Here is a 14,937-nt window from a genome sequence, read left to right as displayed (position 1 = left end):
ATGGTGGTGTGTTGTTCTGTAGTGTTTGGCTTTTTAGATTTAGCAAAACATTTTTTTTCCTCTGCAGGGCTTTTCTATTTTAGGGCCATATGGTTTTTTTTGTAACTGTGGGGGGGAGGAATTAAGGAAAGCTTTTAAAATCACTATTATAAAATGGGCAGCACATGGAGTCTCTCTCTTTTTTACTCTATGGGAACGCATTTTGGCTTTTTTTTGCTGAATTTCGGGCTTTTTGGGGTAGTGGGAGGTTTGGGGTTAGTTGTGAGTTATAGGATTAACTGCAGGATTAAGTTTAGTTTTCTTTTTTGTATTTTTCCCATTACAGAGTTCCGGAACATGCATGTTTTGTATATGGTTAAAGTTATTACCGCCAGTTTTGATTAGCCTACGCTGGTATGTGTGTATTTATGTGTTAAATAAAATAATTTTTTTAATGGTGACTAAACAGATAAACGTTGTAATTTGGAATGTACATGGTTGGAATCATCCTATTAAGCAAAAGAAGACTTTTAAAATCATTAATTGATTCCAACCCGATATAATTTTTGCTCAAAAAACGCATATCAAAATGGGCAATCAAAATAGATTTTTTTAAATGTGGAAGGGCCTTCAATTTCACACTACTTGTCAAAATAAAACAAAGGGAGTATCTATTTTTATTAAATCTAATATTTTATTCATCCAAGAAGACATTGTGTCAGATATTAATGGTAGATTTTTAATTGTTAAAGGAACAATTTGTAATAGAAAAATTGTTCTGGTTAATCTATATGGACCTAATATAGATGATCCTTCTTTCTTTTAAAAAATGAATTTGCTTTATTGCCAGATTTAAATGAATATATGTTATTAATGAGTAGTGATTTCAACTGTTGTTTAAATCCTTTGACAAGAGTTCAACCAATCAGCAGCTTCGGAGTTGTTCTGCATCACTTATTAACTCTTTTTTAAATTGATTTTGGCCTGGTTTAAATTTGGAGACATTCACATCCTAATGATAGAGATTATTATTTTTCACATGTTCACAAAAAGATATTCAAGAATCGATTATTTTATACTGATCCCCGATTTTTGTCCAAAGTCCAGAAATGTGAATATGATGCTATAGTTGTCTCGGATCATGCGCCTTTAAGCTTAGCTTTTGAATTGAATGATGTCACTTTTGAAGTGAATGATGTCGTTATTGCAAATTTGCCTTGGCATTTTCCAGAAAATTTATTACAGAATTCGGACTTTTATCAAATTTATTGAGACTCAGATAAAAGATCTTTTTCTTTTTAATAATATGGGAGATCTGTTGAAATTGATTATATGGGATACATTTAAAACATATTTGCGTGGTCAGATAATTTCCTGTTTAGCTAAGCTTAAGAAACAGACAAAAATAGATTTAGATAAGATTTCCAAACAAATTAAAGACTTGGATAATATTTATGCAATCTCTGCTAACATTGGTTTATTCAAACAATGAGTTGAACTCCAATCACAATTTAATTTATTATTAACATCCTATTGAAAGAAATTAGCTTAAATTGTAAAGTCAATTTTATGTGGAAATAAAAATAATAAGCTATTAGCATCTCAATTAAAAGCAGCTCGAGCTAAAAGACAAATTTTAAAAATTTGTAAAGGAGTTTACCATGTAATTTTGAAGATATTAATATCGAAAAATCGCTTTCTTCATATATGTTGGAAATGCTTAAAGATTCTTTTTTGATAGGAGGGTTACCTCCCACATTTTATGAAGCTTCTATTTCTTTAATCCTTAAGAAAGATAAAGACTCTGCTGACTGTGCTTCATATAGACCGATTTCATTATTAAATGTGGATGCTAAAATTCTTTCAAAAATAATTGCTAATTGGCTAGAGAATATACTAGCTAAAATTATCTCTCACGACCAAACAGGTTTTGTAAAAGGCCGTTATTCCTTCTCTAATGTTATATATTCATCCTTTTCTAAGTCTCCCCAATGTGTTGTCTCTCTTGATGCTGAAAAGGCATTTGACAGAGTTGAATGGAAATACTTATTTAATGGTTTAATACTTATTTAATGACATTCCTTTCAGAGTTATGGACTCATTTAAATATTTAGGTATTATTACTAAAAATGATAAAGACCTTTATAAAGCTAATTTGGTTCCTTTTGTAGATTTTATGAAGCAATTATTTTGTAGATTGAATCCACTTACACTTTTGTTAGCAGGCCAAATTCATGTTAAAGTTAAAGTGATGATTTTACCAAAATTTTTATATGTATTTCAAAATATCCCTTTTTTAAATAATAAGTTTTTTGATCAGGTTGACTCTTTTATTTCATCTTTTGTTTGGAATAATAAAAGACCAAGAATTGATAAATATCATTTACAAAAATTAAAAAAAGTTGGAGGTCTTGCTTTGCCTAATTTAAGAATGTAGTTTTGGGCTGTTAATATACGTTATATGTGTTTTTGGTTATATTGGGCTGATAGAAATGAACAACCACCTTGAGCTGATCTGGAAATGAATGCTCTGAAACAGTTTAACTTAACCTCATTATTAGGATCTTCTCTTCCCGTACAACTGACCAAAATTACTAATTTAATTTTATACCCTGTGATAAAACAGTCATTACGAATTTGGTTCCAGTTTCATAATTTTTTTAATCTCAAAAATTTTAAACTTTTTAGTTTAATTTATCAAAATTATTTATTTAAATCTTCATTAAGTGATCCTACCTTTCTTCTTTGGAGGAATAAAGGAGTTTATTCCTTCATGGATCTGTTCCAAGATGGCCGATTGATGTCTTTTGAGAAATTAGTAACTAAATACTCTCTCTCGTATTCACATTTCCTGCAGTATCTTCAGGTCAGACACTTCTTACAAGAATATTTAAGTAATTTTCCATATATACAGGATTCTGACCTGTTAGATATTATTTTAAAAATAAATCCTCAGTGAAGGTTTTTATTGGGAAAATTTATAATTTATTGTTACAACAGCACAATTATCCTTCACTTAAGATTAAGCAAGATTGGGAGAGAGAGTTTAACATGACCTTGATAACAGAAAATTGGTTGCGGATTTTGAAGTTGGTTAACGCTTCTTCGATCTGTGCAAGTCACTCTTTAATTCAATTTAAAATTGTACATCGTTACTATTTAACAAAGGAGAGACTGTCTAAAATGTTTCCTAAAGTTGATAATCAGTGTGATAGATGTAAAACCTAGACAGCCACATTGACACATATGTTTTGGTCGTGTTCTGTATTGAAACATTTTTGGAAGTCTATTTTCTCTACAATTTCTGAAGTTTTAAAAATTAATTTACAACCTAATAAATTGACAGTTTTATTTGGTATAATCCCTCAATATATTCATAGTATTTCTCCATCAGACCAACATGTAATTGCATTTGTTACATTATTGGCCAGAAGGGCTATTTTGTTGAAATGGAAAGATGCTTCTGCTCCTACTTTGATACAATGGTTCTCTCAGGTGATGTTATGTTTTAGTTTGGAGAAAATCAGAAGTTGAACTTTTGATCCTCGATTTGATTTTGAGAAAAGTGGGGAGGGGTTCATTTGCCCTCTACTATCTTCTGATTTGATTTAATTAATATGGTTTCCTTCGGATTTTTCTTTAAATGGATTTGAGTTGATAGATTGATGTTTTTCTTTTTCTGGAAGCTTGTATGATGTATAGCTCTGGGGTTGTGTTCCCAATGGTTTTTTTCAGTTAGTAGGGTTTTTTTTCTTAGTTAGTCGGGGTTCATTTTTTTCCTTTTTTTCTTTCAAAAGATATTCTTAACACTTTATTTTTTCTTATTATTATTGATATATTGCTTAGCTTTGTTAATAAGTTATTTGCTAATTTAATTCTTCATTGTACATAATGACATTGACAATGTATCTTTTTTGTTGATTTTCAATAATAATTAAAAAATAAAACAACAGAGAATGCTTTTGGTCACTAATCTTACTCTTGTAGAGACCTCATATAGCAATGATTGTTGACAATCACTTTTACATATAGAACAAATATCATACTAGTTAAGCATGGTGGATTTCCTTTTCTAAAGGATATTAGTAAAGATGGTGGATTTTTATGACAGTCCATAGTACATGATAACAATACAAGCCATCAGATGAAAGAAATGGACTGAACATCTTTTTCAAAATATTCTTTTGGTGAATGTAGAAACTGTGACAGAATAAAAGTTATTATGTGTTTAATGAAGTGTAAGTGAGTTTTCATAGCTTATAAGGCCATAATTACTTAGTAATTGTTTGACCACTTTTCTGTATAGTCTGTGATTCTTCAGTTATTTCAAAACATAATGGATATTGAGACTGTTTTGCTTGTTTTTTTATAATCTTGTTCATAACTTTCTATCCAAACTTCATGAAATTTTTTTTTCATTTCACATTAAAAACTTAATTACAGATTGTGTCATCTTGATTATGTCACTTGATTATACTGGAGGTTCTTTTGAATTTAAGGTGAAAACTAGGAAAAATCCATATCAGAATTTATCTATATCTTTGTAGGCACATATCAGCATTGTGCAAACTCCTGAATAGTGTTTGCATTGCTTCATCATTGGAGGAATTCTGAAGCATCTCAGTATTTTACCAGTATACAATAATAATCTCAGTCATTTGTAGCTGTAGAACTATCTATTTTCACAGAACACAATTCTTCAAATTTTTTCAGGAATTTACTACAGTCCTGATGTAGACAGCTTGCAGGCGCTGAAAGAGTACGTTGAAGGCCTTCCCTTTATTGATGACCCAGAAATATTTGGAATGCATGAAAATGCTAATTTAGCTTTCCAGGTTTGTATTAAGTAAAACCATAAGACGTAGGAACAGAATTAAGTCATCTGGCCCATCGATTCTGCTTCACCATTCAGTCATGGCTGGTTTATACTCTATCTCAACCCCATTCTCCTGCCTACTCCCTGTAATTTTTGACACACTTACTAATCAAGAACCCATCAATCTCTGGTTTAGATATCCCAATGACTTGTCTTCCACAACCGTCTGTGGCAATGAATTCCACAGATTCACTAGCCTCTGGCTAAGGGAATTCCTCACCTCCATTCTAAAGGGATGTCCATCCACTCTGAGGCCATACCATTTGGTCCTAGACTCTCCCACTATAGGAAATGTCCTCTCCATGTCTATCTAAGTCTTTCAATATTCCATAGATTTCAATGAGATGCCCCCCTCATTGTTCTAAATTCCAGTGAATAAAGACCCAGAACCATCAAAAGTTCCTCATATGTTAACCCTTTCATACACAGGATTATTCTCATGAACCTCTTCTGGATCCCCTTCAATACAAGCTCATCTTTTAGATAAGCAGCCCAAAACTGCTTGCAGTACTCCACATGTGGTCTGACCAATGCCTTATAAAACACAGCATTACATTCTAGCTTTTATATTTTAGTCCTCTCAAAATTAATGCTAATATTGTATTTGTCTAACTTACTACTGTCTCAAGTAGTAAATTAACTTTTAAAAAATCTTGCACTAGGACTACCAACTCCCTTTGCACCTTTTATACCTGAATCCTCTCCCCATTTAGAAAATAATGTATGCCTTTATTCCTTCTTACAAAGTGCATAGCCATATGTTTTCCAACATTGTATTCCATCTGCCACTTCTTTGCCCATTTCCCTAATCTGTCCAAGCCTCCTGCAGACTCCCTGTTTACTCAACACTTCCTGGCCCTCCACTTATGCTTGTATCCGCCACAAGTTTGGTCACAATCCAACAATTCCATCATCTATATCCTTAACATATAACATAGCGGATCCAACACTCACCACTGTGGAACACCATTAGTCACTGCCAGCCAGCTAGTAAAGGCCCCCTTTATTCCCCCTTTTTGCCTTCTGCTAGTTACCCAATCTTCTGTATAATAAAATAATCTCAGTATTATTTCATATTGTAAAATAAACATGAAATGATAAAAGGGCAGCACCAGTCAAAATAATGTGTTGCTACCCATTCATAAGGCAGTTATTCTATCTACTATTGCATATTGTCACTTTAATTGGGAGCCATCAACAACATAGATACAGAAAGGTGTCGGGAAAGGGTAGTCACATCATGAAGGACCCCACTCACCCTGCTCATGGACTCCTTATCCCACTTCCATCAGGGAGGAGGCTACGTAGCATCCATACTAGGAGCACCAGACTCAAAAATAGTTACTTTCCCCAAGCAGTAAGGCTGATTGGTACCTTTATCCACTAACCCCACACCCTCCCCCACTTCCTAGCACCACTACTTTATCAATTCCTGTCAGAGTCACCTCATGTATGCCTATGCCTAACAGCATGTTATGGACATGCAATCAATCTATGTATATAATCTATCTTACAGATATACGTTTATTGTTTTTTTAGCTGTATCAGATCCAAAGTAGCAATTATTTTATTCTCCTTTACACATTTATACTGGAAATGACATTAGACAATTTTGAATAAGCCACTATCTTAAATGGCTGTAGTCCTTCTGGTGGTGGTATAACATGGTATGATGCGAGGCTTTATTGCATGAGGTGAAACAGAATACAATACTCTATAATTGTAGAAATGAGTGTAAAGAATATGTAGTTTTGATATTTTTTCTAAGGATTTATAATTATAAACAAATAATAAATAAATATAATTACAAATAATTATAATTATAAATAAATTATAAATAATTATAATAAAGAAGGGTAGGAAGAGGAAGGAAGTAGTAATAGGGGACTCGATAGGGGGTCAGATAGGCCATTCTGTGGACGTGATCAGGTGACCTGGATGGTAGTTTGCCTCCCTGGTGCCAGGGTTCGGGATGTTTCTGATCACGTCCAAGATATCCTGAAGTGGGAGGGTGGGGAGCCAGAGGTCGTGGTACGATAGAGCGGTATGATAGAGCGGGGGGGGGGGCAAGAAGAGGAGGTGTTGCATTGCTTGTCCGAGAAAATATTACAGCAGGATAGATTAGAGGGCTCATCTAGGGAGATTATTTGGGTGGAATTGAGGAATGGGAAAGGTGTAATAACACTTATAGGAATGTATTATAGACCAACTAATGGGGAGCGAGAATTGAAGGAACAAATTTGCAAGGAGATAGCAAATATTTATAGTAAGCACAAGGTTGTGATTGTGGGAGATTTTAATTTTCCACACATAGACTGGGAAGCCCATTCTGTAAAAGGGCTGGATGGTTTGGTGTTTGTAAAATGTGTGCAGGATAGTTTTTAGCAGCAATACATAGAGGTACTGACTAGAGAAGGGGCAGTGTTGGATCTCCTGTTAGGGAATAAGATAGGTCAGGTGACGGACGTATGTGTTGGGGAGCACTTCGGGTCCAGTGATCACAATACCATTAGTTTCAATATAATTATGGAGAAGGATAGGACTGGACTCAGGGTTGAGATTCTTGATTGGAAAAAGGCTAACTTTGAGGAGATGCGTAAGGATTTAGGAGTGGATTGGGACAATTTGCTTTATGGGAAGGATGTAATAGAGAAATGGAGGTCATTTAAAGGTGAAATTTTGAGGTACAGAATCTTTATGTTCCTGTTAGGTTGAAAGGAAAGGTTAAAAGTTTGAGAGCACCATGGTTTTCAAGGGATATTGGAAACTTGGTTCGGAAAAAGAGGGACCTCTACAATAAATATAGGCAGCATGGAGTAATTGAGGAATATAAAGAATGTAAAAAGAATCTTAAGAAAGAAATTAGAAAAGCTAAGATACGAGGTTGCTTTGGCAAGTAAGGTGAAAATAAATCAGAAGGGTTTCTACAGTTATATTAATAGCAAAAGGATAGTGAGGGATAAAATTGGCCCCTTAGAGAATCAGAGTGGACAGCTATGTGTGGAGCCGAAAGAGATGGGGGAGATTTTGAACTATTTCTTTTCTTCGGTATTCACTAAGGAGAAGGATATTGAGTTGTGTAAGGTAAGGGAAACAAGTAGGGAAGTTCTGGAAACTATGACAATTAAAGAGGAGGAAGTACTGGCGCTTTTAAGGAATATAAAAGTGGATAAATCTCCAGGTCCTGACAGGATTCCCTAGGACCTTGAGGGAAGTTGGTGTAGAAATAGCAGGGGCTCTGACAGAAATGTTTCAAATGTCATTAGAAACGGGGATGGTGCTGGAAGATTGGCATATTGCTCATGTGGTTCCATTGTTGAAAAAGGGTTCTAAGAGTAAACCTAGCAATTATAGGCCTGTCAGTTTGATGTCAGTGGTGGGTAAATTAATGGAAAGTATTCTTAGAGATGGTGTATATATAATTATCTGGATAGACAGGGTCTGATTAGGAATAGTCAGCATGGATTTGTGTGTAAAAGGTCATTTTTGACAAATCTTACTGAATTTTTTGAAGAGGTTATGAGGAAAGTTGACGAGGGTAAAGCAGTGGATGTTGTCTATATGGACTTCAGTAAGGCCTTTGACAAGGTTCCGCACGGAAGGTTAGTTAGGAAGGTTCAATTGTTAGGTATTAATATTGAAGTAGTAAAATGGATTCAACAGTGGCTAGATGGGAGATGCCAGAGAGTAGTGGTGGATAGCTGTTTGTCAGGTTGGAGGCCGGTGACTAGTGGTGTGCCTCAGAGATCTGTATTGTGTCCAATGTTGTTTGTCATATACATTAATGATCTGGATGATGGGGTGGTAAATTGGATTAGTAAGTATGCAGATGATACTCAGGTAGGAGGCGTTGTGGATAATGAAGTAGGTTTTCAAAGCTTGCAGAGAGATTTAGGCCAGTTAGAAGAGTGGGCTGAAAGATGGTAGATGGAGTTTAATGCTGATAAGTGTGAGGTGCCTCATTTTGGTAGGAATAATCCAAATAGGACTTACATGGTAAATGGTAGGGCATTGAAGAATGCAGTAGAACAGAGTGATCTAGGAATAACGGTGCATAGTTCCCTGAAGGTGGAATCTCATGTGGATAGGGTGGTGAAGAAAGCTTTTGGTATGTTGGCCTTTATAAATCAGAGCATTGAGTATAGGAGTTGGGATATAATGTTAAAATTGTACAAGGCATTGGTAAGGCCAAATTTGGAGCATTGTGTACAGTTCTGGTCACTGAATTGTAGGAAAGATATCAACAAAACAGAGAAGGTTTACTAGAATGTTACCTGGGTTTCGGCACCTAAGTTACAGGGAAAGGCTGGACAAGTTAGGTCTTTATTCTTTGGAGCATAGAAGGTTGAGGGGGGACTTGATAGAGGTATTTAAAATAATGAGGGGGATAGAGCAAGTTGACGTGGATAGGCATTTCCATTGAGAGTAGGGGAGATTCAAACAAGAGAACATGATTTGAGAATTAGGGGGTAAAAGTTTAAGGGTAACACAAGGGGGAATTTCTTTACTCAGAGAGCGGTAGCTGTGTGGAATGAGCTTCCAGTAGAAGTGGTAGAGGCAGGTTTGGTATTGTCATTTAAAGTAAAATTGGATAGGTATATGGACAGGAAAGGAATGGAGGGTCATGGGCTGAGTGCGGGCCAGTGGGACTAGGTGAGTGTAAGCGTTGGCACGGACTAGAAGGGCCAAGATGGCCTGTTTCCCTGTTGTAATTGTTATATGGTTATATATGTGATGATCTTCTTCAATCAATGAATTGGTAACAGGTAGTGTTAAAGTGAAGAATGATTACAAAACTTGTTACAGACAATAGTTTGCTCAAAAATGGACTATTCTAGGATAAGTAGCTTTTGAGCATGAAGCAATTCCTATTGAAAAAAGAAATATAATACACAAATAAAAAAGAAATATATGAAAATGAAAAGTCAAATATTAATCAAGTTGGATTAGGTTATTTGGTTCTGATGTATGGTAGCACTAGAATAAATACTAAATAATTGTATAGTAGAATTTTTACTTGCTTAAATTTACTATCTTCAAATAAATTGTGTTATTGATTTTCCTCCATGAAACAATTCATTAAAGTTAAGTTAAGCTTTCTTTTTTAGAACTTAAACCAGTTTTGAGTGGAAGTATTCAAAAATTATTTTAATGTCTGTTCACCACTTATTCCAGCGCAAGGAAACCAACAACATGATACTGACAGTTCTTGAAGTACAGCCCAATGTCATTGCACGTGGAGCTGGCAAAAGCAGTGATGAAATTGTTAATGAATTAGCAGATTCTATTCTCTCAAAACTTCCAGGTAAACACATTTAATATTTTTCATACCAGCTAACCTGTTAGCCATTTGGAACAGGCTGTTTAGCCCACATGCAAATGCCTATCAGCTCCAATCCATTTACCTGTTTATTGGTTCAAGGGTAACATATCAGCAAGGATGGAAGATTAGCAGACCGTTAAATTGTCTGAACTGATCAGTTTTAGATTGGTTGCTAATTAACAGTAGATGTCACCGGTATTATTCATTGGCCTTTAATCACTCACAATCCTTATTACTGACTAAATCTACGTCCACACTACACCAGATAAATCCGTAACCAAAGCTTTTTCTCTTCGTTTATACCCTCTGTCCACACTAAAATGACGTTTTCATCCCCCGAAACTGGAGCTTTTCAGAAACGCTCTCCAAAGTGTGTATTTTTGAAAACACCAGATTGGCCGGAGCAGTGTGGATGGGGTAACCGGAGAAATCTGAAAACGCTGTCAGACGGCAGCACGCTATTTCATTGTTTTCTTGAACGCAACCTAACAATTTCAGAACAGATGGCAACGAGACTGAAGCCAGAAAAGTTAGAAATGTATTCACCAAATACTTTGACCCATAACTTACTGAATAAATAAGTATACTCACTTTGCTCTGTTTTCTGTCCTTGCTCGTATGAAGGCGGTTTTACCTATTTATGCAAGTACTTCTCTGACAATAGATATGTAACAGCCTAATGTAACATTGTATGGAAATACAAGATAACACTGATGCAGACATGTTTTATACATTTAACAAGGTCCTTTATTAATGCAACAGAGTTAGTCAGTTTTTCAATGTTCATCGTCAGCCAGGTCATACTGCCCGTGAACTCCCTGTTGGTTGCTGCCCTATGCTCCAGTATTTGTTTTTTTTACTTCTAAGTTCTCCTGTACGAGAACCAACAGCTGCCCGTCATTTTAAGTTTTTCTAGTCTGTAACTGCACAACCGCACACTTTCACATCGAGATTCAACACCAAACATGTCGCTTGTTTTCGGTAGATGTGTCCTGCGCATGCGCAGTTGGAGGAGATTTGTTGAAATCTCCGTTTCAATGTGGACAGAGATATTTTTAAAAATGCATAGTGTGGACGCCTATCGTTTTTACGCGAAACTTGCATTTTCAAAATTATCCGGTCTAGTGTGGATGTAGCCTAAGAAGAAAACATAGTGTAATGTCTTTAAGAACAGTGATAATACAAAGCCAGCGGGAAACTGAGCTGTGAGGAGGATTCGTGAACCATTAACATTATATTATGTAGATTAAGTTTGTGTGTGGGCAAAAGTGTCAAGTCATGTATACCATAGAAAAATGTGACATTAAATATTCTGGTGTGAATAAAAGAATAACAGAATATTTTTAATTTAAAAAGTGAGAAGCTAGAAAACAGTGGAGTAATAATAGATTTAGATGTACTCTTTGTGAAATGCCAAATGTAATGTAGATCTAACAGAATAACTGCAGGTACAGCAAGCAATTAACAGGCAAATTGGCCATAATGATGTGATTGGAGTACAAAATAAAGTTTTACTGAGACTACATCACCTTTGTGAGTGTGTGTTTGGACTACTGTATGCAGATTTGGTGTATGGACCCAAATAAGAATAAACAAGATAAAAACAGAAAATTCTTGAAATATTAGGCAGGTTAAGCAACACCTTTGAAGAGGGAAACAAAGGTAATGTTTCAGGTAAGCAGCGCTTTCTAAAGTGCCAGTAAAAATTAGAGATCAAGCAGATTTTAAATAGCAGAGGAAAAGACAGGTGTGGAGGTGGTGTGGAAAGAACAAAGGGAATGTCCTTCATTAGGTAGAGACCAACAATGAATACATTACACAAATGAATGTAATGGTGTCAGGAGAGAGATTTATGGTGACTTGTTCATCGGAATTGGATTTATTTTCACTGACATTAGTCATGAGATTTGTTGTTTGTGGTAACAGCACCATGCCCGCATAACAAATTACCATACAATAAAAAATAAAGAAGTAAATACTCCACAAGAAGAATAGTGAGTTTATCTTCATGGGTGCATGGACCATACAGAAATCCAATGGCAGAGGGGAAGAAGTGTTCCTAAAATGTTGAGTGTTTTGTCTGAAGGATATAAGTGTGAATAGAGGACAGAGGAGAAAGATAATGTCAATTCGTGAAATTCAAGATATCACAAGGAAATTCAAAATTGCCTACAAGTCTAATGACAAAATTGTATTCCTTTTCTCCAAATGTTTATTTCAGTTAATCTTGACCTTGAAGATGCAACTGAATCACTATTTGTTAGAGATCAGAAAGGACGCTTGAATTCATTAACCACCGTACTAGGACAAGAAGTTGATCGCTTTAATAGTCTCCTGGCCGTACTAAAAGTGAGTAATGCTTTCAGTACTGTCACTTTCTCACTTGCAAATTATAGTGTGAAATTGTCTTGCAGCTTTTTGCTATGGACATGATGACTGAATTAATTTTGACTTAGTATCCTTACCTTAAATTAGTTGTTGGAGTCTTCATTAGTTTTACTAAATTTGTTGTGGCTATGTATATTGTCAAATGGACAGCATCAAATATTGTTAACACCAAAAGAAAAATGCTTATTTAATATGAAGAACATATAAAATCAATATTTTTGATAATTCTAATATTTCAGTTACTGTCAGATCTGCACAGGCAGGAACCTCCCAGCCTTCACCCAGCTAACAGGAGTCACCTGCTACTCATTTCCAACTCATCACCTGCAGCCTATTTAAACCCAGCTCTCATCCACAGTCCTTTGTATACCCATTCAGTCAGCTAGCCTCAACCAATAGCTCTTAGCCTTCAGTTACCTTGTTGTGTTAAGTATCTATTTTTTCTTGTGGTCTCTCATGACTTATTATTTGCAGTTTATTAGTAAAGATAGAAGTACGGATATTGCTACCTTGATCAGAAAGAGTCTATTCACAGAACAGTAGGAGTCTATTCATACTCCGTAGAGCTACTAGTATCTCCAAGGATAATGTCAGATTATCTATCAGATACTCTGGAATTCCCTTGAAGTAGTAGTGTCCAGAACCATGATGGTAGCTGTATGAACTTCCGTAATAGTAAGCTGAGACTGCATGATTATAGTCTGGGCTTTCACTGTTGCACCTTTACTTTCAAAGACGCTGCTTTTCTGCAGTGAATCTGAGAATTCAACCAACAGTTTATTACTTTTGACTCCAATAAATGTCTGCTGATGGATATGACATCCATTTTATATTGGAAGGATGTGGACTCCAACAAAACCACACCACAAAAGTCTGTGTGGGTATCCTTGAGGTGGATATGTTCATGAAGAAGACATATGATCTGTTGACCTTCCTAGGCTAAGCCACTGGAAGTAACAGTTGGGATGTCCTATTGTGGCCCCATAAAACAATGGTTAGATTACACAGAGTATCGTGTGCAGTTCAGGTTACCTTAACATGGGTAGCAATAGAAAAAGTGCAGAAGAGTTTCACCATGATTTTCCCAGAATGGAGAGCTGTAGTTATACTCTGAGATACGATAGGCTGGGCTTTTCTACATTGGAACTTAGAAGGCTGAGGAATGATCTTACAGGGTTTATAAAATTATGAGGGACATTAATAAGATAGTTGGTTAGACTCTTTTTCTTGAAGCAGGGGAGCCTAGAACAAAAGGACATTGGTTTAAGGCGAGAGAAGAGAAATTCAGGAGGGCTGAAGTGTGGGCGGTAGTTATTGTGAACAAGCTGTCAAAGGAGGTAGTGAAGGTAGCTCAAATTACATTGTTTAAATACAAATGGATAAACAGATAAGAAAGTAAGAGAGGGAATACGAAATTGCTAAGCAGTTAAATTCACTATTAAAAACTGAAGAATAGGGCACTGTTCCTCATGGTATCATTAAGTATCATTGGTACAATGATTTCTATTTTTATTTCAAAAACATATTGAATTTCTTCCTTCTAAATATTTGTTTTTGGATGTTTTTGTCACCTACAAAGAACACAACTTAGTTAAAAAAAAAGATACAATTCAGATGTAATGGTTTAAAATTGAAATAGATTTTAATCATTGATTTATAAAATTAGGTAACACCTTTGTAAAGTCAATGCTATAACTCAGTGTGTAACCACTCATAAACTATGAGATATAATCTTCATTTTAGCCTATGAATGTTGTTGATTAATATTTTATGCTGCAATATTCCTTTCTTTTTGAATGATTGGAATCTTCTAGGTCACTACTAGCTTGCATGTTAAATGATGAAAATGAGATGATTATTACTGAAAACATGTCTAAAATAATTTCAATGCTGAATCAAAGGGTAGAGCTTGTGTTCTTTTGACATCCTTCAATGTTGTAATTTCCTTCCACATCCCACAATTGTGTAAGTTGATTACCTGGTCCCTGTAAATTGTCCTTAAAGTATAATGAATGGTGGAATCTGAGATGTGGTTGCATGTGTGGGCAGAACAAAACAAGCTTGGGTAGGATTTATTTTTTTAAATTTTGTATTTTGAATTTTTGAAATTAATTTATTTTGGTCAGTACAAGCATAACAAAAAGCATCATTTACAACGATAAGTTTAAAAATCATTTAATGTTTGGTATGGACTCATTGGACCAAAGGGCCCATTTCTGTGCTGTATCCTCTGTGATTCTATGACTCTATTATGAATATCAGTGGCTGCTTTATAGAAGGAAAAATGAAGAAAGCCATTGGTAGGCCTTTCCTCAAATTCTCTTGCCCCTTAAAGAAGTTCAGCTTTGTGATTTACATAGGACAGATGATT

The 14,937-nt window shown here is 35.2% G+C and overlaps 1 protein-coding gene across 1 annotated transcript in view; it reads left to right on the top strand.

Moving 5' to 3' along the window:
* dnah6 (dynein, axonemal, heavy chain 6) overlaps window positions 1-14,937 on the top strand; it is a 351,317-nt gene that overhangs the window by 307,054 nt on the left and 29,326 nt on the right. Inside the window, exons 70-72 of the mRNA XM_059974878.1 lie at window positions 4,693-4,814; window positions 10,031-10,160; window positions 12,400-12,527. Of these exons, the coding sequence (XP_059830861.1) occupies window positions 4,693-4,814; window positions 10,031-10,160; window positions 12,400-12,527 (380 nt within the window). The remainder of the gene's footprint in view (window positions 1-4,692; window positions 4,815-10,030; window positions 10,161-12,399; window positions 12,528-14,937) is intronic.

This window comes from Hypanus sabinus, chromosome 7 (genome assembly GCF_030144855.1).
Source record: "Hypanus sabinus isolate sHypSab1 chromosome 7, sHypSab1.hap1, whole genome shotgun sequence".
In the NCBI taxonomy this organism is placed as follows: domain Eukaryota; kingdom Metazoa; phylum Chordata; class Chondrichthyes; order Myliobatiformes; family Dasyatidae; genus Hypanus; species Hypanus sabinus.
Note: the sequence above shows the minus strand (reverse complement) of the source record. Positions and strands in the feature narration are given on the sequence as shown.